Source organism: Passer domesticus, chromosome 1 (genome assembly GCF_036417665.1).
Source record: "Passer domesticus isolate bPasDom1 chromosome 1, bPasDom1.hap1, whole genome shotgun sequence".
Classification (NCBI taxonomy): domain Eukaryota; kingdom Metazoa; phylum Chordata; class Aves; order Passeriformes; family Passeridae; genus Passer; species Passer domesticus.
Genome location: NC_087474.1, coordinates 65,115,695 through 65,138,348, shown reverse-complemented (window position 1 = coordinate 65,138,348; position 22,654 = coordinate 65,115,695). Strand labels below are relative to the sequence as shown.

At 37.5% G+C, this 22,654-nt stretch overlaps 1 protein-coding gene across 3 annotated transcripts in view; it reads left to right on the top strand.

Moving 5' to 3' along the window:
- The window catches only part of LOC135301156 (solute carrier family 12 member 7-like), a 70,872-nt gene that overhangs the window by 39,357 nt on the left and 8,861 nt on the right, over positions 1 to 22,654 (top strand). For all 3 annotated transcript variants that reach the window (XM_064421476.1, XM_064421459.1, XM_064421468.1), the window contains 9 exons: positions 813 to 931; positions 1,640 to 1,738; positions 3,601 to 3,720; positions 5,419 to 5,523; positions 6,543 to 6,711; positions 9,427 to 9,622; positions 15,788 to 15,957; positions 16,105 to 16,236; positions 18,411 to 18,518. In XM_064421476.1, coding sequence (XP_064277546.1) covers positions 813 to 931; positions 1,640 to 1,738; positions 3,601 to 3,720; positions 5,419 to 5,523; positions 6,543 to 6,711; positions 9,427 to 9,622; positions 15,788 to 15,957; positions 16,105 to 16,236; positions 18,411 to 18,518 — 1,218 coding nt within the window. The remainder of the gene's footprint in view (positions 1 to 812; positions 932 to 1,639; positions 1,739 to 3,600; positions 3,721 to 5,418; positions 5,524 to 6,542; positions 6,712 to 9,426; positions 9,623 to 15,787; positions 15,958 to 16,104; positions 16,237 to 18,410; positions 18,519 to 22,654) is intronic.

The window sequence follows — 22,654 nt, the reverse complement described above, 5'->3', positions numbered from 1 at the left end:
AGAAGAATGTAATTAAAAATTTTCATTCTTAGTTCTGTGTCTGTTCCTTTTTAAATATTGTAGTTAATAAAGTTTTTTTCTTTATTCCTAAGTTAGAGCCTGCTTTGCTCTGTTCCTAATCACATCTCACAACAACCACTATAAAAAGTATATTTTCATAAAAGCACTGGCATTGTGCCAGCCTCAAACCATGACAAGAGAACAGCATGGAGAATGAATGAGGTCTTAATTTCTGTATTTGAATGGAGGAATATGGAGGAGAGTAAATACCACTGGAACCTCAGGCATTTTGCCATCTGTCACCAGTATGGCTGTATAGAATTCTCCACAAAGGAAATTACCACATACAAAATGTTTTTTGGTAGCGCTCTATGCAGGATCATAGCCCTGTCTAATTTTTCTTTAAGAGTCAATATTATGTTGGTAAGTACTGAATTGGCACCTACTTTCTATATTACAAAAAGTAATTTGGCCTAAACTGGCCTAAACTATATTAGGTTTTTACTAGGCATAAATCTCTAATGCATAAGGTTTTTAATTTTCTTAAGAATATTTCAATAAGAGCTGCCATAGGACTTCAGTGTTATATAGTCAATGCTTACTTTAGTAAGCATATTTAATACTGAAAATGTGTGCTTTGTTATTTTAATTTTGGCTTTTCATAGGATAGATTGCATCATTTTCCTTTGTAACTAATAACTATTTTTAGTTCGAGTTAGAACTAAGTAAGTTAGTTCATGATTTGCACCATAGTTTATTGCTGTATAAAGAACAGTTTTCCCTAATCTTACTGTGAACTTCAATTAAACTAGATATTTGGTCATGGAAAAGCAAATGGAGAACCAACTTGGGCTCTGCTCCTCACTGTTGGTATTTGTGAAATAGGAATTTTGATAGCCTCATTGGACAGTGTAGCACCGATTCTTTCAATGTAAGTATGAGTGTGATGTTTTATGTTCTTAAGTTAAATAGTATTTTCTTTTACAATTAGCCAGGTAATTATTTTTCTTTTTTAAATAATACAGGTTAGACTTTGTTTTCTATCAAATTATATTCCTATTTGATCCTGGAAATAATATGAAACAACAAAATCTTTTTGGCTGAACTAAATTCTAGGCACAAGGAAGTTTTTCCATGACAGAGGTCTGGAATACTAATAAAAATATGTTCAATTTTTAAAAAACTTGGATTTTAAAATAATAATTACTGCTATTTTAGGTCAAGTGCATCTACAGAGACAGACAAAATTCAGTCTTTTAGAATATGAACAGAATTTTAAAATTTATTTTGTCCAGAACATGATACCATCTGAGCTACTATAGAAAAAGAAAAAAATTAACTCTGTCCCAGCCAAAAATGATACATCATGATTGTTAGTTATTTGCCACGTTTGTCTCCAAAATATGTGTTTGAGTCTCTATATTATGATAATACTATATTTTGAGGCCTAATATTCTGTAAGCAATCTTAATGTGTGTCTTGTGTTCTCTTGGCCACTGTGAACATAGCATACAGAAAACTGTATGCTAGTATACAGGAAACTGGACACCTTCCTTCCCTGTTTTGGATTATGTTTATATTTTAATGCACATCTGTCTAGTATGTTTCTCATTAGAAAATGCTCTTCCTTTCTTAACAGGTTTTTCCTTATGTGCTATATGTTTGTAAATCTGGCTTGTGCAGTTCAGACGCTTTTGCGAACTCCCAACTGGAGACCTCGTTTCAAGTATTACCACTGGTAGGGAATATTTCTTCATTCAGAAGAGTTAAAACTAACTAACTAACTAAATTGTTAATTTTATTGCAATAATAAAGCAAAATCTCCTTTCTGACTTAAATTAATTAAGATTCCTGCACTCAATAAGAGCATAATTTGTTTTCATGTTTTTAGAATAGTGCCATAGTAATAACAGTGATCATGAAAACATGTGGCTAATATAGATGGTTTGGAAAAGGGTTACAGGATGGCATTTTTTTCTGCTTAGAAGCCAAGAGACCTGTAGGAAAATGAGGATGAAAAACCATGAAATCTGCCTTGTATATACTTAAGGAGAACTGGTAAAAGTGTTCAGGAAGGTTAGGACAATTTTCATTTTGGTTATGCAAAAAATACACAAACCTAAAACTTCTACAGAAAAAAGTCTCATTCAGTATACATCATTTGGTTCACTGATGATGTGATGACTGGTTTTAAAATATGCTTTGGACATTGCATTTGATAACTCAAGTAAACCCTTTAAAAACTGAGTAATAACACAGAAGGTGAAAGTGTGGTTTTTTGATTTAATCTTTTTTAAATGGGTTAAGAGTTTAAACATCTCAAACTACGATTGGGAAATTTCTGGATTTTTTTCTAACTGTATGTTAAAAGTACATAATTAAAAACAATTCTATTGAGAAATTTTACTGCTGAAATAGCCTTAAATACTAGATCATTTAGTAGATAAGCTAGCGTGATTCTAGCATGTAAGAGTTGCTTACGATTTTTCCTTTTAAAGAGTTGAGCGAAAACAAAATGTTGCAGTTTTAGCTTTGAAAAAACTTGTTGAATCTGCTCTGTAGTTACGTACTAATTTGACAACTAACCATCCAAATATATACATTTGACAACAATTCATTTTTATATTTTTCTTAGAGACATCAGTGAGCAGCTGACTCACTGTGTGTAATTCTAGCCAAAGCAGGTGTTGGAATGTTCAGCAAGAATTGGGATGACATTTTCTTTTCTGAGTGAAAGTAGAGTATTAGATTTATTCAGGCATGAAAGAGCAGCAGCTGTTGTTCTTTTATACAAACTACAAGACTGATGTCGTCAGAACTTGTAGAAAGGATTCCCTTAGTTTAAAATTGAACTCAGTGCACTATACCAAACTAGAGGTACCAAACCAAAGTTAATTATATTTACACCCCATCAATATAGGCAAAGTTAGCTCTAATTTGGAAATTGGGTGAAAACTAATTTGGGAGGTTGTATATGATCAAAAGTATACACAAAACTGTCCATTTTGAGATGATTTATCTAAATTTGATAAATGTGGGCAAACAAGGCATATAGACTTAAGTTTCGAAATGCTTTTGTAATTTTTTCAGCTTACATTCATTCTTCTTTGTAACATTTAGAAGATTGTTTTCTGAATTCTATTGACTTGTGTTATTGGCCAAGAGACAGACCACAACAGAAGTGAAGAACAGAACTGATGAGTCAAATTGAATATAAACTAATCAACTATTTTTGCTTGAAGTAACAAAGTTGTTTTTTACTGTTTGAATTTTTTAGCTTAAATTCAAATCTACAGTACTATGTGATAATGTGTTTTGAAACTCAGCTTACTTGGAGGTACTGAAGTTTCAATACTGTATATACTACAAATGTAGAAAATCTATTGTTTTATCTGATTTAGATGCATTATTTATGTCACACAAAGGTTCTGAATGCAATTTTTTCATATAAGCTAAAATTGGGACAATGTATTTTTTTTTAATAATAGTTGAAAAATAGCCTTTGAAGGTGAAAGGCCTTTCTAGAAATTAAATAAGAAATTAACTTTGTAGAACATTTGCATGCCTATTTAAAAAAATGGAAAAAATGGTTTCTTTTAGGACTCTTTCATTCCTGGGGATGAGTTTATGTCTTGCCTTGATGTTCATTTGCTCTTGGTACTATGCTTTGATTGCCATGCTAATCGCAGGATGTATATACAAATACATAGAATATAGAGGGTAAGACCATATATCTTATTTATTCTATATTTAATATCTTTACCATTCAGCAAAAAGCTCTTTTCTATAAAATAGATACAATTGAAGTAACAAAGCTCAGAGTATTCTTTGAAACAAGGTAAGATCCAATCTTGGTTAAGGGTTGTAAGTTTTCTGATTTGAATTTCTCTGGAAGATCTGTTACATAGTTTTCATCAGCAAGAACTGAAAGAAATAAGAACAAGTAAGTCTGGAAAACTCACTGGAGAAGAGATGATGGTGTAAACTTTTGGTACTTCAGGAACATTACCTTTCAATATCAACTATCAGCAACTATTAAAAAACTGTAAATTATTATTACCTTGTGCAGAAGCTCAATCTCACATTTTTGTGTGTGTGGATTTGATTACTTTCTAGAATTAATCTTTAAATTGCACCATACTTTGCACTGTATGCATTTGTCAAGAGACAGTCATACCTGTAGTACATGCTGAGCAACTATGAGTCTTAAAGTGCATGCTGTGTTCATAAAAAACTCCAAAAAAAAAACCAACCCCAGCCAAGACCCCAACTAAACAACATATAGAAACACTACAGGTAATTATGATCAGTAAAGGTGCATGCTGTCCCTTCCTAAGGATAGATACCCTATGCTGAAAGAAAATACTAATATCTTGGAGCAGGAAATTGAAGCTAGGCCACTGTTTTGATGAGTGATTAAGCACAGCTCTTAAGTGGATCAGCTGGTATAAACTGTTCCACCCTGTGGATCCTCCATCTTTTAATATCTCCATTTCCAGATGAGATGATTTCCTGGATTATAACATCTCCATTTACTGGGCTAATGATAAGGAAATTGATTTCCTGATTTTAGTGAGGAAGTCAGATCAGATGGTAACAGTTCTGCATGCATGTGTGTATATATATATATATATATATATATATATATATATGTAGGTTCATACATAAAATTATGCATAATTCCAAATTTATATATAAGTTCCACAAATGTTGGCACATGCCAGGACATTTACCTTGTTGAAGGAGATGCTTTACTAGAGGTAACTTAGTTCAGAGAAAATTCATGAGTGAAAATCAGAGGGAGGGAGGATGGGCAAGGGAGATGGACCCCTTGCCATTATAGAATCTATTCTCCTGACCACTTTCAATCATCAATATTCTATATTGGAATTAAAAGGACTGGAAAATGTAGGGAAACTGAAAATGGTCAGGAAAATGGATGGAGCTTTAGGCTTTTTGGGAGAGAAGCTGGGAAGGAAAGAAAGTGGAGAAGGCTATAAGTGGTGGTGTTGAGGGCAAGATAGGTTATACTAATCTATGTGAAGTCAAGTTTCATTTACTAATTTCATTTACTGCTTTACAATAATTCCTTTTAAGTATCCTTCTCTTATTTATTCTAGTGCTAAAAGCAACTTAAGTAGCTCTCATGATTACAAAAATACTTCTGAAGTATGAATAAAATAGACCATAGTAAATATTTACAAATATGGAAAAAATTACCTTGAAGAGGTCTGGAACTGCTTCACCTTGGTTAGTCTTCAATCTTGATTTAAGTCTACAAGACAAGGTTTTTTCATACATTCATGCAAAAAAAAAAGTGATAATTTTTTACATCCATTATCCCCCACATGAGAAAAAGTACTTGATTTGTATAAATAAATGGGACCCTGTTAATTGACTCTCTTTTGTATCCTGAAGAGCGGAAAAAGAATGGGGCGATGGAATCCGAGGACTGTCTCTTAATGCAGCTCGCTATGCTTTGCTTCGTGTTGAAGATGGTCCTCCTCACACCAAGAACTGGAGGTAGAGTCCTATGTTTTCCAGAGTCACTTAATTATTGAAATACAGAAATATATTGGAATACTGCTGGTAAAGCAGTGAAGTAGAGATAAAGTGAGATTGACCTTTAAAATAATGTTTTAACTTGGGCATGGCAATGATGTCATTGCAATACTACTATTTTACTGAAATGACATGTGACTTGTGGTCATCAGCTTTGTGGCAAACTAACTTGAACTTAAATCCATATAATGTTGACATGGTTTTCAAAAGTGCAAAAGAATTGTAATGCTTTATTATTTATAGATTTTTCAGATTCAAAGAAACAGTTACCCTTGAATCTCACTGTGTCTACAGAAGAAACACTGCAATTCCATAAGTGCATTCTTTTTTTTGTTTGTGTATATGTTCCCTCTGAAATACATTGTACAAATCTAGAGAGGGCCCTTTTTTATTTAAATTCTTTTTTGTGGTAGTCTTTTTATATGGCTTCATTCAATAGTAGCACTTTCTAAATTGCTTAGATGCCATTAAAAGAAAATCTCACATTTTACTGTAATGGAGTTAGATGTCCACTACTATTTTTGCAGTATTTTTTTTTACTTGTTAAATTTAATTTTCCTCAAAGCCAACTTTAAAAGTTACTTAACATTTAAAAATGATAAAATAATTAAGTACTGAAGAGGTGACCCAGAGGTTTGTTTCTAGTGGTTTTCCAAATCTAACTGAATGCAGCAGTAAACAATGTCCAGTGTTTAGTCATTTCAAGCAGCAGGTTGCACCAGATGACATTGGAAGAGTGATTTTATAATTTTCTAGGGGAAACTGGTGTTTAAGGGAGCTTTTCAAAATGACATTGTGATGATTTATGTATTCTGTACCGGAACTTTTGTTTGTAATTGCAAATTATGGCTTATCTACTTAGGAGTTGGCTATGAATTAAGCAATTAATCTGCATTTTATTAATTCTTCATTTTAATTTTCCAGTTCTTCCTAATGAATATGTGTGTGTGCACTAAACTTCTTTTCCCTTTGTTTGGCAGACCTCAACTTCTGGTCTTGTTAAACTTGGATAATGAGCAGTCAGTCAAACACCCTAGATTGCTTTCTTTTACCTCTCAGTTGAAGGCTGGTAAAGGACTGACTATTGTGGGTTCAGTGCTTCAGGGAATCTATTTAGATAAATGTATGGAAACTCAGAAAGCTGAAGAGGTATGTAAAAGAGAGCTTGCAAATACTTGTAATTTACATTAGTATTTAAATGTTGAATCTGGATAGCTCATATGTTTAATGAGAACAGACTGTTATAAAATGTTGAATAAAACATCTACTTTTGCTTTCAGTACAATCAGTGATTATATAAAAAGAATGGATTGGTGTATGTAGCAAAACGTTCTATAAATTTTTTTAAGAGGATGACGCAACACTGATACTTTCTAGCTTTTTCTTTCCTATTGAGAGTCCTGGGCTTACAATGAAATTATATTAAAAAAAAAAAAATTAACACCCCCCCCAAAAAAAACAAAACAAAAAACAAACCAAGAAACCAAACCCCCCCCCACAACCCCCCCAAACAACAACAACAAAAACAAAAAAACAAAACAAAACAAAAAAAAACCAAAAAAACCCAACAAAAAACAAAATGCAAACAAAAAAAACCCACAAAGGAAAAAAAAACTCACCAAAACCCGGCAAGTTTTAACAAATTGCCTTATAAAGAAAACAGCATATATTTGACAAAAAATTTAACATTTAACTAACAAATGCAAATGTTTGGCATAATATCATCCTCATGATGTGATTTTCTACATCCTTCCAGAAATACATATGAGAACTAGGATTAGGAGTACTCTTTGCCAGAAAACTGTGAACAGGATCCTTCTTGGGATCCTTTATTTTATTTTTCTATTTATACCATATCTCCAGAAAAAGTAGGATAGGTAGGAAAAAAAAAGTAAGTTGTCATATAATTTAAAATTTTTCCAACTATACCTACAAATACAAGTAAATTTGGTTTCAATTCAATTTCTTTAATAATAATAATAATAATAGTTGTATTTACTTGCCTATGCAAACTCTCCTACTCCTATCTTTATAAGTAGGGAAACATTTGGAGGAAGTATCATGTTTCCTGTACTTTATTGAAATATCCAAAAGCTGGTTTTGATTGCCACTATATCTTCCATATTAGTTAATTTCTGCAGTGTTGTTAAAAAGAGTACCAGTTGATATGGCTACTATTTTGATCCAAGTAGCCTTCGAAACTGTGTAAAAACCCGTGTGATTTTTTCAGACCTGGTATCTCTTACATAGACAATTATTTAAAATCTTGAAATGGACTAGCTAACATAACTAACTGCCCATTTCCTCACAGTTTTCCTTTTTCTTCCTATTGCAATTCAGGCTTATCCACAGTGGTTTCTAAAATAATAAAGTATAGAGTTAGATGACCTATTTGATATCATATGAAAAGGTTCTAAGAGACTAATTAACTTGAAAACAAGTTGAAAAGTCCAACCATGCTATACTGTGGAAGTAGTTGTTACTAAGCTGTTGCTATCAACATGTATGAGTAGAAAACAAGAGGAAGAATACAAAATTAGGCCTATGAAATAAAACAGGAAAAAAACTTTCAACAGAAATTGTTTACCCACAAGAATTTGAAATGTTATTTGTAGACAGGCTAACTTAGCTGTTTTTCTGAGAGATGAAAAATGAATGAGTTTAAGGGAGGCCTAATCCATGGGTTTTCTGGAAAGTCAGACCTGATGTTAAGATTTAAGAAACTATTGCTTTTAAAATGGAAATGAAGATGAATTGTAAAAGTTATGGCATCTGGAGGCCTCGTTGGTTCTGGAGAAATTAAAGTAGAAAGTATTTGTAGGAGACCTGTAGAAAATAAAGATTTTCTTCTGTCTGTCATTTAAAAAACCTCCATCTATTTAAACTGATAAAGCCTCACAGATATTATTTCTACAGACATACTTGTTATCTTTGCTAGCAAATTCTCTGAATACTTTTCTCTCTGTTACATGGAGTTTCTGATGTGAAGCAACAATGAGACAGTGCCTGGCACTATAATTTAATCTGTTCCTGATTGTTTCTGACAAATTTTGGTTTTTTGTAAAATTCAAAATATTTATGTATTAGTTCTTCCTTCTGAAACATGTTGATCTCTCCCACAAGTCACTGATGATGATGGGGGATTTTAAAGTTATTTAATCAAAAAATAATAATTGCCAAAGCTCATGTTCCCTGGTCAAGCCTGATACTGGTTTGAATGCTTCTTTTAAATTACCTGGTTATGTGTCTTCATGTTTGTCAGTATTTAAATACAGGAGAGCTATTCTGAAATTAAAGGGGTGTGGGATATTTAATCTGGTCAGTTTATCTTGTCATTAATTGGACAGTGCTTCCAATTTTCTCCTGTACATCTGTTTTTCCATGTTGGGAGCTGATAAATAATCAGCCTCTTAATGTCAAAGGTATTTAAGGAACTTCGGTAGACTCTTATTTTTAAGTAAGTGGCATCACGCTTCCAAACTCTTCCAATTCCAAAAGAAATGACTGATCGTTCCAACCATATGTTGCTTTGTCAGTCACTGGTTTTGACTTTACCTGAAGCAGTGTTACTTCCTTTAGCTTTATCTATGTGTTTTTACTCATGTCTTATTCATTCTTCTTTGGAAGTAAAAGGCTGAATAATTAAAATAATGGAAAAACTGTGTGTGGTGTCTTTTGGGGTGGATGCAATTTGGGCTCTAGTTTTCATAGAATCATGTTCACTCTTTTGGAATTAGTGATTTCTTCATGTTGGTAATAAATTGTTGTTAAAGCTTTGCTATTATTTAATGCTGTTACTCCTTCTGATGTTAATTGTCAGTGTTGATGGTTTGTATTTCCTTATGTGTAATTTTCCTATTGCAGAATGTTAAGGCCTTAATGGGTGTAGAAAAGACAAAAGGATTTTGCCAGATTGTGGTATCTCCTAACTTGAGAGATGGAATATCCTATTTGATTCAGTCAGCTGGTCTAGGAGGGATGAAGCACAACACAGTCCTGATGGCATGGCCACAGTCGTGGAAGCAGACAGAAAATCGTTTCTCATGGAAAAATTTTGTTGGTATGTGTTTATCGACTTTCTCATTTGCATTTGTAATTCAACTGTGTGACTAATGTATTTGCTGTGTGGAGGAAATGTGCTACTGAACATCTAGTGGACAATTGAATCTGTATCTGATTTAATCTGTAGTGGGTTTTCTCAGCCCTCTTCAACCACAGGTTTGCTTTTTCTTCTTCTAAGCAGCCTGATCACTAAAATCAATGTCATGGTGTCATGGTTTGACCCTGGAACAGTGCCAGGGCCCCATGAAAGGTGTATTTCCAAAATGGTTACTGTGAGATGTGACCCGGAAACAGAACAAAGCAGGCTCCCACTCGGAGATGGAGGGAAAAACACAACACTTTATTCATTACAATATCTAAAAAGGAACACACACACAAAGCTAAGAAACTAAAACCCTCCAAATACGTTCCTCCTCCCCCCTCCCTTTTCTCCACTGATTCACCACCCCTCAAATAATCAACCCTCAAATCCATCAGGGAGAGAGGAGTCCTCCCTTGCATCATAGGCTTCCCCCAGAAGCACAATTGAAACCTCCTGTGTTTTTGTGTCACTCATGGCCCCACCCAGAGAACATTGGCCCTCATGACTTCTCCCCCCCCCATGTCCAGTGCTCTCACCACTGGACATGGGCCAGGACTGCTTTTAGGGTTCCCCGTTTGAAGATGCTCCACCCAGTTCCAGAAGCAGCAGTCTCTCAACTTCGGGACACCAGTCCCCCCCCAAATTTCACCCCCTGGGGCCGAGGGGCCTCATGAACAGAGATCTTCCTCCCCACGGAGACAGAGGGCATCCCACACCCTCCTCAGCCGTCTCTGTTCACGCCGCTGCTTCACTCTTGACTTCAAGGTATTACCTCCCCCTAAATACAGTCTCTGGGTCACAGGGAAAAAACACAAGTCTGTCCATGGCCATACAAGAAAGAGTCCAGCTCAAGGCCACTCCATCATCTCTTCCCACCTAGGATTCTTCTCACCTCTTCCAGCTTTCTTCACGCTTGCCTATTTCATCTCTCATCTCTCTCTCCTCATTCTGATTCAGGAGGATCATTATTTCCATTATTCTACCAAGGGGTTAAAATCTTCGCCTCTTTCTGCCCAGGATTCCCACAGCTGCCGGGTACCTTCTCTCACCGCATCCCCCCGCTTCTGGCTGGCTGTGCTCCCAGCACAGTCTCTATCACTCTCTCCGGGGGGGCGGGGGGGCTGCTCAGACATCCCAGGTCTCTTCCAGCCCTGCACAGTCTCCTCCACCCCTGCACCTTTCGGGGGCTCTGGCCTCCTCCCCACAGGCCGCATGGCCTCCCCCTCCCCTGCCCAGACGAAGCTGGGCAGGGGAGAGGTTCAGACTCCACTCACCACTGGATCAAAAGAGGAAGTCCTCTGGGAATCTTCTGCGTTTAACCCCTGTGTGTTCTCAGAGGCGTATCCAAATCCTCAGTGGCCACCCACAGGTGCCAATTTCAAATCTGGCCACTGATTGGTTTGACCTAGACTTTTCCAGAAACACACTTCCGGGCCAAACCATGACACATGGTTTAGGAATGTTGCTTGGCAATTTAGTGCTCCCCGTGAGACTTTCCAAATCACACTGCTGCTTGCCCCGCTTTGTCTTCCCTCACCCCCCTTGGGCTGAGTTGGAGAGAGAAATTGGAGGCACAAAAGGGAAAGATCACATATTGAAATAAGAACAATTTACTGGAAACAACAGTGAAATAAGAAAATGAGCAGTAAGCAACAGTGTTAATAACAGAAAGTATACAAAAGAGAGTGATTCGCATGCAAAAATGTCCACCACAGAGCTTGACCCAACCACAGCCATGCCACTCCAACTACTCCCTCTAGCTCAGAACTGGTGCCACTGGGCCATTCCTTCTGGCTTTGAACCGTGCCCATGCTTATTCTATCAGAAGAAACCCTTTCTCCTTGGGAGAGACTGCCTTAGCCCTGCCCCTGGCAATGACCTGAGGTGGTATAGAATAACCTCTGGTCCTATCCATGCCTGGCTGTTTCAAAAATTAACCGTTATCTTGGCCAGAAGCAAAACATTATCCACCCCATATTTTATACCATTTATGTCATGCCCAGATCCTACCCCTTCCTATATATATATATAGGTGTGTGTGTGTGTATGTGTATATTTATGTATGTATGTATATGAATGTGTGTGTATATATATTAAAAAAAACCAAGTATCATTTCCACAGTCGATATCCATTGCTCCAAGATGTCTCTTGAGTCCACTTAGTCCATGACTGCAGGTTTTAAGTGTTTTCCAGAGCAGGAGAGCTGGTTGCAAGCTGGATCAGGAGCTCAAAACCAGTGTATCTGTTGTAGTCCATGCTCACTGTCCATGGTTAAGTCCACTTCTCCATCACAAGCCCATTGGTATGTTGCATCTCATTTCCGATGACCTAAGATATCATTGGCCCACCGAGTCAGAAATAATTCAGCCTATGTTACCACCTGAGAGACTTCATTCTTGGCTGCCCAATGCACCTGTCCATTGTTGCAATGTTCTTCAATAGCCTGACTTTTGAGTACGTGGGCATCTACATGGCATGCTTTTACAGCCAACTTCTCTACCCAAGCAGCAATGTCTTGCCACAATTCAGCAGCCCAGGTGGCTTTACCTCTGTGCTGCCAATAGGTCTTTTTCAGTAGTTGTAGCCATCCCCACAGAACACTGACTACCATACATGAATCAGTGTACAGCTAGAGCATTGACCATGTCTTTTGTTCAGTGATACTTAAAGCCAGCTGGATGCCATTTAGCTCCGCAACCTGATTTGATCCACCTTGTCCCTCACCACATAGGAGTCCATACAGCAGCCTTCCATTTTCCTTGTATCCCTACAATATGACAGGAACTATCAGTAAACACATCATAACACTCTTCTTTTTCAGGTAGCTGATTATATGGTGGGGCCTCCTCAGCATGTATCACCTTTTCCTCTTCTGATTTTAGTACAAAATTTTGTCTTTTGGTCTGGTTTGTTATGACTTCCAAGATGCCTGTGTAATCAGGGTTTCCTGTTCAAAATCACTGTGTGATCAGCATGACCCATTTACTTCACATAACATCAGTGGCATGATGTGTGGAAGGGATTTTCCCTTTGAACATTCAGCCCAGCTCTGGCAGTTGGGATGCCAGGAGGAGCTGTGCTTTGGTGCTAATCACTTCTGAAGATGCTTGAACCTCTATAATATGCAGTTATAATGCCAGTAGCCCTTTTTCAGTAGGGGTGTAACAGGCATCAGATCCTTTGTATGCTAGATTCCTGAACCCTAGGAATCATTTTTGAGTCTCCCCAGGTACTGGGGTTTTTTTTGCCAGAAACTCCAGGAAGAACTAATTTTCCCAGCTGCGGTACAGAGCGTATTTTTCACATCTTGTGCTGTCCTGATTTGCCAAGGGCTACTGCAAGAACATTCTTTTGTTTCATTTGTTCAAAAGCCTTTTGCTGTTCAGGACTGTGTTGTTCAGGACTGCACTTAAAATCATTCTTCTTCTGAGTCATATAATAGAGAGAACTTATGATTTGACTGTGTTCTGGAATATGCATCTTCCAAAAACCCACACTGCCTAGGAAAGCCTGTGCTTCCATTCTGCTTGTTGGTGAGAACGTAGCTGCTGTTTTGTTGACCACATCCATGGCAATCAGATGGTGTCCATGTTGCCATTTTATTCTTAAAATTTGAGTTTCCTGGGAACGCCCCTTGATCTTACTTTGCTTTATGGCAAAACTGGCCTCCAAGATGATTTGGGTTATCTTCTCCCCTTTCTCAAAAACGTCTGCTGCATTGCCCCACAAGATGATGTAATCAATGTATTCCAAGTGTTCTGGAGCTTCACCCTTTTCCAGTGCAACCTTCCTTTCTTATAGCAGCAACTCTGTTCCATACTGGCAGAGCATGGGATATCTTCTTTCTAACTTGCTTGAGCTTTTCAAATCTGTCTGCAGTCTTGGACAGCCAAGGCATTGGTCATTAGGGAGGAAAAAGATGATCTTCATATTGTTATAGTCAGATAGTTTCCTGAAGCATTGTTTGTCCTCCTTTCATTGACATTAGTCCCAATGAGTTGGCATACAATGATGGCACACACTGTACAAATTTCTCCCATGTGGATTGTGTACAATGGACCTCATCTGGATCTACAGAGGACTGTTTGTTATTTGAATCCCTATAGATTACGTTCAGCCCAGCTAATTCTCCTATGTACTGGATACCTTTCTCTATGGTGTTCCACCTGCATAGGTGCAGTACTAGGTCATCCTTGAGAAAATACCTTTCCTTCATGCTTGACAGGACTTGGCTCTGGAGGCTGAGAGTTTCTGTTTTCTTCCCAATCCCCTTGCCAATGCTGACATCCCAGGTCAGGGATCTCTTCACTACCATCTAGTTTTGTATCACAGGCAGCAATATCCCAGCATCAGAGCAGCTAAATCAGTAGGGGCTCACCTGACTGGTGGCTGAAATTTTTTTTGCATATCTCACAGCTCACCTGAAGATAGGGATTGGGTGATTATCTCTGACCCTGTCTGTTCCTTCTGTTGTGAGGTCTCTCCTTCCTTTTCATCCTTTACTAAGCAAACGGATTTTGTCTTTGATTACTTTTTCTACATAGGGGTGACTGCTACTGGCACAGGCTGTTCCTCTGGTTCAGCTGCAGTTTGAGTGGACACAGTGCCTGTCAGTCAGCCTTCCTCCTCTTCCCTCTGAGACTGATGTCTAGTATTATGGAGTGTCCAGTAAATAGTAGCCAAGGTCCAGAATGCTGCAAAACTTCACACCTCCCTGGAATTACCACACCATTTTTCTGTCAAGTATTCTGTTACTTTATCATGGTCCTGCAGTTGTTCAGGAGTAAAGTTCCAAACCACTGGAGCAGAATAATCCTTCCAAAGCTGGCCCATTTTCTCCCACTTGCCATGTTACTCATGATTATACACCCTTGGGACAGATCTCTGAGCAAACTCCTAAGAAAACTCCGTCACTCTAAATGTGGTGTAGACTGAGGAGACCTGATAGACTTAGCACAAAGAATATGATTTCCTTAACATCCAAATGGAATTCAGAATTCTGTGAATATAACAGGCTGAAGGGGGTGTAAAAGGCCAGGAAAAGGGGATGAAAAGCTGGGGAAAATTATCCTCCCCCATTTCCCCCACAGGGCGTGTATAGTTAGTAAACATGCAAAGGTAGTACTCAAGATAAGAGTAGGAGAGCAGCAGTCAATATATATCCCAAATGATCGTTGTTGTCTTTGATGTTATCATGTCATAAACTGACATCCTCAGTATATCAGCAAAGAAATCCTGATCCCTCTTCCTACTCTGAAAAATATAATGAGGAGCACATACAGGAATATATGCAGGATTAGGAACCACTCCCATTTGAACAGACCAAGCAACATTGCGACCAATGGCTCCATACCTAAACCAAAAAATGACTAGATCAAATTTGGTCCAACCTGCTCTGGACAGTCTGTTGTTATCTCAACCCATTGTGCCTCACCTCAGACACCAAATAAAGATTGTTGTGGCTTAGGGGTTGTACTCCCTAATGTAGTGTTCCCACTGACACACACCAAATCATGCTGCTGCTTGCTCACTTTTCCTTTTCCCCAGAGGCTGGTTTGAGAGGAGAATTGGAGGTACAAAAGGTAAAGATCATAGGTTAAGAACAATTTACTGGAAACAGCAACAATATTAATAGCAAAAAGTGTACAAAAGAGAGAATGATGCATATGCAAAAATGCTCACCATGAAGCTGCACCTGACGTGCCACCTCAACCTCTCCCTCGGTCTTGAAACTGGTGCCACCCAACCACATCCTCCAGCTCAGAACCATCTCCATTCTTATTGAACCAGAAGGAACCCCTTCTCTTTGGAAGATACTCCCCGCGCTTTCAGCAATGGCATTAAGTAGTGTAGAGTAACCTCTGGGTCCTAGCCACACTCCTCTCTGCTATTGCAACAATTAGCCTTGTCCCAGCTGGAACCAAGACGTGGAATATTCCTCTTTCGCCAAGACACCTGGGATATTGCTCTTTTGCCTCAGCAGAATCTGGGAGGGTTTAATCTTTTGAATTTAAAACAAAAGCAAAATCTGTGTATGAAAGCTCGAAGTTCTTGATAAAATATCTTGTTTTCCCTTACAGATACTGTACGAGAAACAACTTCAGCTCAACAAGCACTTTTGGTGGCTAAAAACATTGACTTATTTCCAACAAATCAAGAACGCTTTACTGAAGGAAATATAGATGTGTGGTGGATTGTTCATGATGGTGGTATGCTGATGTTGCTGCCTTTTCTCCTTCGACAGCACAAGGCAAGGACAACAGGAAATGGCTGGGATTTAATTTTCTAGCACTAAATGGTTCTAAACATGTCTAATTAAACACTCCACCTTGTTCAAATTATGCATGGTAACAGCAATCACAGTGTTACAAACTGTTATTATGTATCTTTTTGGTAGGTTTGGAGAAAATGTAAAATGCGTATCTTCACCGTTGCTCAAATGGATGATAATAGCATTCAAATGAAGAAGGATCTTCAGATGTTCTTATACCACCTTAGACTAAATGCTCAAGTGGAAGTTGTTGAAATGGTTTGTTATCCTATATTTTTAAGGTGCAACTGGGATGAAACTTGGGAAAACAGATTTGGCTTTTTTCAAATAAAGAGATATTAGCCCAAATACAGAAATTAAAAAATTACAGTCCCACAAAAAACAAGAAGTTAAGCATCATTATCTTACCATGTTACAATGCTGCTGTATGTGGTGGTGAGTTTAATGGGTTTGTCAAGTAGAGTTTGAGATGTTTTATGTGTTAATTCTTAATTTATTTATGACTACTAGTCCATAGAGCTGGGGCATTCAGAAGGAAAAGCTTGAATTTTTAGCAAGCAGTGAAATGGAAGGCTGAATGTGCTTAATCTAATAAACTAAGACATATGGTATGAGACAGGATGGACTTGTCTTTGTCTCAACTGCTGTAAGAATACCTCTCTGGAATAAGGAATCCCTAGGCTCAAATGTGAGTTGCTCTTTGTATCTCCAGCCTCAGCCAGTACTGAAAGCAGGACCTACAGTTTCACAAGTCAAGGTAGTGACAAAATGAATTTTGTAACTTTTTTCCTTTTTTAAAATATGGGTCATAAACTGTTTAGGAGAAAGGACAAAAGCTATACTCCGTCTCAGTCCACTTTTTTTGGAAACTAAGAATGTAATTTCCAGCACTAAAAGGTGACTAGCATTATGTCCAAATAAGACTCATGGGGAAAAAAAGATAAAACCCAACCAAAACTTTTACTCATTCTGAAGTGAGATGAAGATGAGTAAACAGGTTGAAAACTTCTACTACCACTAGTTTCTAGAATCACCAGAACTTATTAAAAGGTTTATCATGCTAATTAATCATAAAACAATTTTAAGAATTGTTTTCATTACTTAGGGAAAAAATTACTTGTGAAAAAATTTACTGTTCTTTGCTTAGAGTACTAAATATGGAAGTCTCAAATGGTGTGGCATGTACAGTTAAAAGAACACAGAGTGCCAGGAAATGGCTCAGCCTTGGTTGAATTTTGATCAGAAGACAGTATAGAAAGTTGTGCTTGTTTCAACAGGGGTAGAGTTAATTTTCTTCATGGTGGCTGGTATGGGGCTGTGTTTTGGGTATGTGCTGAGCACAGGGCTGATAATATCAGGATGTTGTTGTCATTGTGAAGCAGGGCTTACACAGAACCAAGATATATTCTGTTTTTTGTACTGCCAGACCAGCAAGGAAGTTGGGGGAGTTTGGGAGGAGACACAGTTGGGACAGGTGTCCCAAACTGACCAAAGAGCTATTCCAGACCATATGACATCATGCTCAGTATATAAGTTGGGGAGAAGAGGGAAGAAGGGGGGAATGATTAGAGTGATGCTGTTTGTCTTCTCAAGTAACCGTTATGCATGATGGAGACCTGCCCATGGGAAGCAGTGAATTAATTCCTTGTTTTGCTTCCTTGTGTGCACAATTTTTGCTTTTCCTGTTAAATTGTCTTTATCTCAACCCATGTGTTCTCTAGCTTTTATCCTTCTGATTCTCTCTCAAATCCACTTGTGGGGGAGTTAAGAGTCTGCATGGGCCTTGGTTGCTGGCTGGGGTTAAACCACTACAGAAATACAATTTATTCTTTTCTTCTGTGGATAATATTTAATTCTGAGAATCCTCCAAAGGATAAGAGATATGTTACAAGTCAGTGACAATACAGGTGACTGCTATAGATTTTTATGTTGTATTTTAATTTTCAGCCAATATGAGAATGTGCGCCAGAATTTCTTGCTATGGCGAGAAATGGTTTTGTTTATGAACATTTCTCACTGATGAAAGGATAATGTGTTATTTGTGCCTAACATTTACAGTTTTTAAGGAAACAAGTGTCCGCACATGCTCAGGTGGCAGCAATGCATACCCAGTTTACATAAATGCTTTGAACTTTCACTTCTGCAGCCTAGATGGAACAGAATAGTGGAAAGTCTGTTCCAAGTATCTAAATTTTAGATAAAATCACAATAATATTGTTACAGTAGGATAGTTCACAGTATGAAATTTCTGTTGGAAGATTAGGTTTTAAGAATGAGGACAGAAATGATTGATCAATTATATGCTTACGATTACTCTAATGCCATGAATACATCCACCAAATGAACACAGGTATGAGAAATACACTCTCTAAATGTTGTTCTTCTAAGTAGTAGTTTTCTTCTGGAGTTACTAATGCCAATTTCTTTTGCAGTTTGAAAATGATATTTCTGCATTCACATATGAGAAGACACTTATGATGGAACAGCGATCTCAGATGCTAAAACAGATGCAGCTATCAAAGAATGAAAGAGAAAGGGAGGTAGGATCTTTGACTTGATAGGATGTTCCCTGAAAAATCTGAAAGTACAGTCTTCTGGCTGTAGCTTCTAATCAGTTTCTAACTAGTCAAAAACTTTCATAACTGCACGGTGTTTCTCTACAACCAGTTTTACTTGCAAGGTTAAAGTTATGTGGGGAAAAAAATTATTTAAACAGATTTTAAGAGTTTTCCAGTTTTTGTTGAGTGCAAGTGTTAATTAGCAAAACATTTGAGCATCAGTGTAGAATACATTCAGAGCCTTTCCAAACTTGACACCAGTAGCTAAGATTCATGATTATGCAACTGGACTGATTATCTTTGATTGTGATTTGGTCTTAGGATCACAGAATAATTTATGTTGAAAAAGACCTTTACGTCAAGTCTGACCACTAACCTAATGCTGCCAAGTCCACCACTAAACCATGTCCCTAACTGCCATATCTACATGTTATTTAAATACCTCCAGGGACTCAACTTCAGCCACCTCCCTGGACAGCCCATTCAAATGCTTGATATCCATGAAGAAATTTTTCCTAATGTTCAATCTAAACATTCTCTGGTACTACTTAAGGCCATTTCCTGTTGTCACTTGTTACCGGGGAAAAGAGACCAATCCGCACCTCACTACAACTGTCTTCCAGGTAGTTGAATAGAGTGAGAAAGTCCTTCCTGAGCCTCCTTTTCTCCATGCTAGAGAACCCTACCTCCTTCAGCCACTCCTCATATGACTTTCAAATACACCATATTACACAATATAATACAAATTTGTTCAAATCAGACTGGCTGTGTTTTAGTTTCTGCATTATTTTGAATGTTTTATGAATCAACTCTTTTTTTTTTTTGGAACCAAAATTAGCCCAACAAAGTAATCCTATAATATCAAGATGGAAATGCTGGTTTTGCTGCTCCCCTATCCTTATTATTTTGCATATTGTACCAACAAGCTTCATTCAGCTGTATTTTTATGAATATTTGTAACTTAAAAGTCCTTTGTTTTTGGCTTGTGCTTCTACCCCATCATCTGTTCTGCTAACTCTTTCAGTATTATCAAGACTTTTTAGTGATGTAGAAAATAGTGAAATAGTGAATGCTCTGGCTTTGCATCACATAAATGATTTCCATCCCGTAGCAAACAAGAGCAAGCAAACTCTACTGTGTTTAATTGCTCATTTGTATAACAATTAGATTTTTTTTTTCTTATGGTTTTTCTTTTGTGGTGTTAATCATACAAGTCTGAGCACTTTGGGGTTTTTATGGTTTTTTCCTTTTATTTGTCCTCTGTATTCATTTTCCATCTCACAGGATTTTTTTTAAGGTTCCTAAAGATGCCTGCTATTGTTACAGTTTATTGCTGTAAAATGTTGTTCTTATCCATGTCATGGTAGTTTTCTTTCAATTTGAGCCTGCCTAACATCCTTCCAGTAAAAACCTCAAACTTTTCTGTACAACTGATTCTGTCTTATTGTTTCTTTACTGAACAATAGTATTTTTCCAACGGAGTTTGAATAATGTATCTGTTGTACCTATTGAGGGATTTAACTTCCACATGATTAGTAGGAGCTATTGCTCTGTATTCTATAGCACATAAATTGCAGAGGATATTAAATAATTTCTTCTCAGCTCTGAGCTGGTTGGAATCTGGACTATACTTCACAGTATTGTTTATTTGGAAGTTTTTATTTCTGTCTATTCCCTCCATATAATTTTCTTTCTTTATTACTCACTCTTATCTGAACTTTACCATCACCATTATAGCATCAGTTTCTTAATTCAAAATACCACTGAATTTATTTCATGGTCTGAAGTAAAACCCTTGATAACTCCAGGAACCTTTAGTACATACTGCCTTATCCAAAAATAAAAGTAATATCCATCTATTGTTTCTGATTAGGATATCTGAATCTACCTTGTTCTTTTGTATTTTCGTAAGAAAATGTGGTTTATTGAAGTGACCACCAGAATGTGGGCTAACTCTTAGAACTTCGGCGCAACGCCAGGAGTGGGGAACTGCCTCGGTATGGGGATTTACCAGAGGCAGAACCTTCAGAGCCACTTGCTCTAAAGTGCCAGACACAAGCCACAACAGGACCAGGCAGAGAAGAAAGGAAAGGCTCTCCATCTTGAGGTTCCACCAGGAACAGTTTATTCCAGATGAAAAGAGCAGGACAAAAAGCCTCTAGCTCTATTGTGCAAGGGATTTTCTTCAGATGCAAGTCAGGAGGTGGATAAAAACAGCTAACCAATAGGGAATCCTCAGGGGAGGAGTGAGGGGATTACATCAAGCTCCTGGGGCTTCCAGGAGCAGGGGAATTCCAAAGGAGTGTTGCAGACAGGGATTGGCTTGAGGTTTATGTGGCACAGAAAGTTCAGGAGTCAAGGACTGGGTTTCCTGGACAGGCAGGGAAAGAGCTGGAACAAGGGGCAGGGAATGGCATGAGGGACAGCTCTGAGGGAGGGTAAAACCCAGGGGTAAACCAACTTGAGGAGAACATTGGGGTACAACAGAATGAACCACTTAACAAAGTATCTATAAAATAAATTCAAACTGCAACAGTTTATTTATGTCTTCACTTCCTCTGGAGCTACAAGGTTGGTGTATACACTCAGAGTGCCTGCCCCATTCTTACTCTGATCATCTTTTTTTAAATTAGCTGAGCCATTCTTTTAAATTTTTTTGCTGATGTCCAAAACATTTGTTTTATTAGTATCACTAGTTCAAATTAGCATTGCTTTTTGTTTTAATATCTGTCTCCAGGCCTTCAAATATAACTTGGTATTCCAGTTTTGAATAGTGAGTGTAGTTTGGTTTCCTGTTACCACCAAGATTAGTACTTTAACCTCACTTTTGTGCATGTATGCCTTCAAACGAGGCTCAGACCTTCCTAAAGCAGAGACTTTGGTTTTGTACAGTGTTTCTTTGCTGTTTTTGTCATAAGCATGCTTTTACCTCTGAGCAATCACCCTCATCCTCCCTTCTCCTGGCACTTTTTTAAAACAGAATTGATTTGATCTTGCCTCTGGGTTTTCTTGTAAAACTGGGGATCGAGCACTCACCAGCTTTTTGTTTACTTTTTTGGAAAACTTGGTCAATTTGGTTTTATGTAATATTATAAACGTAATATCTGCCTGCAAAGCATAACATAGGCAACTTAGGTGTAACTGGTAAATATCTATTTGACTTAGTCAATAGTGCTACAAAGGGGAAAGAAAATGTAGAGCCTCATTCCCTTTCTTGCTTCCATTTTTGGTGGTTGTTGGCTTCTTTCTCTGATTAATCCTCACCAAGGACTCTTGGGCAAGGCAGTGATAATGGGACCTGTGAGAATGTAATAATATTTTGCACCAACAAATTGTCTTGGGTTGTGCTGTTAGGTAAGATTAGCGGAAATTTGGGTACATGCAGGTGAGTGATGCATGGACAGATGACTCTTCAACTAATTAAACTTGAAAAAGTTGAAAAGAAGGGTGTTTATTGCTGTGTGCTGGACATATGTGGAATCGTTTCCAAATACATGTTCAAGGAGTCCAAGACTCCTGCTCTCTATGATCTGCTGGTCATGGTCCAAGCCTCTCCTGACTTTTGATTATTCTTAAGGCAAGGTATCTCTATGGTCTGTCCTCCTTCACAATTGCTACGTCTATCCCTGTCACTTCTAATATATTTGTTAATTCTCTTTCCTAATGTTACTTTTTAACTAAGGTACTCTATTCTTGCCACCTATATTACTAATTTAGCTTCTTAACTAATTTTAAAATCTTAACTAAAATATGCAATCTTCTACTATCCCAAATATATTCCCAGCCAGCCCCTCAACTCATCTACAGTGTTGTTATCCTAAATACATTTCCAGCTGACCCCTTGACTCATTATAGTTTGTGAATGATTAGGCTTTGACAGTTGAAAAGTAGCTTTCTCACATGCTTTAATTTTTTAATGCTTTTGATTGTAATTGAGTGAAAAATTTCACCTGAATAAATACGTATATGAAAGGATGTGACCCTCAAAAACAAGTGAATATCTGAGCTTTCCATAGATACTGATGGATTCAATTTTCCCATAGATACTGAAGGCTTCTTGTTTTCAGAAATGTCTATAAAGGGACTTCACAACCAGCTACTAAACATTTAAAAATGGT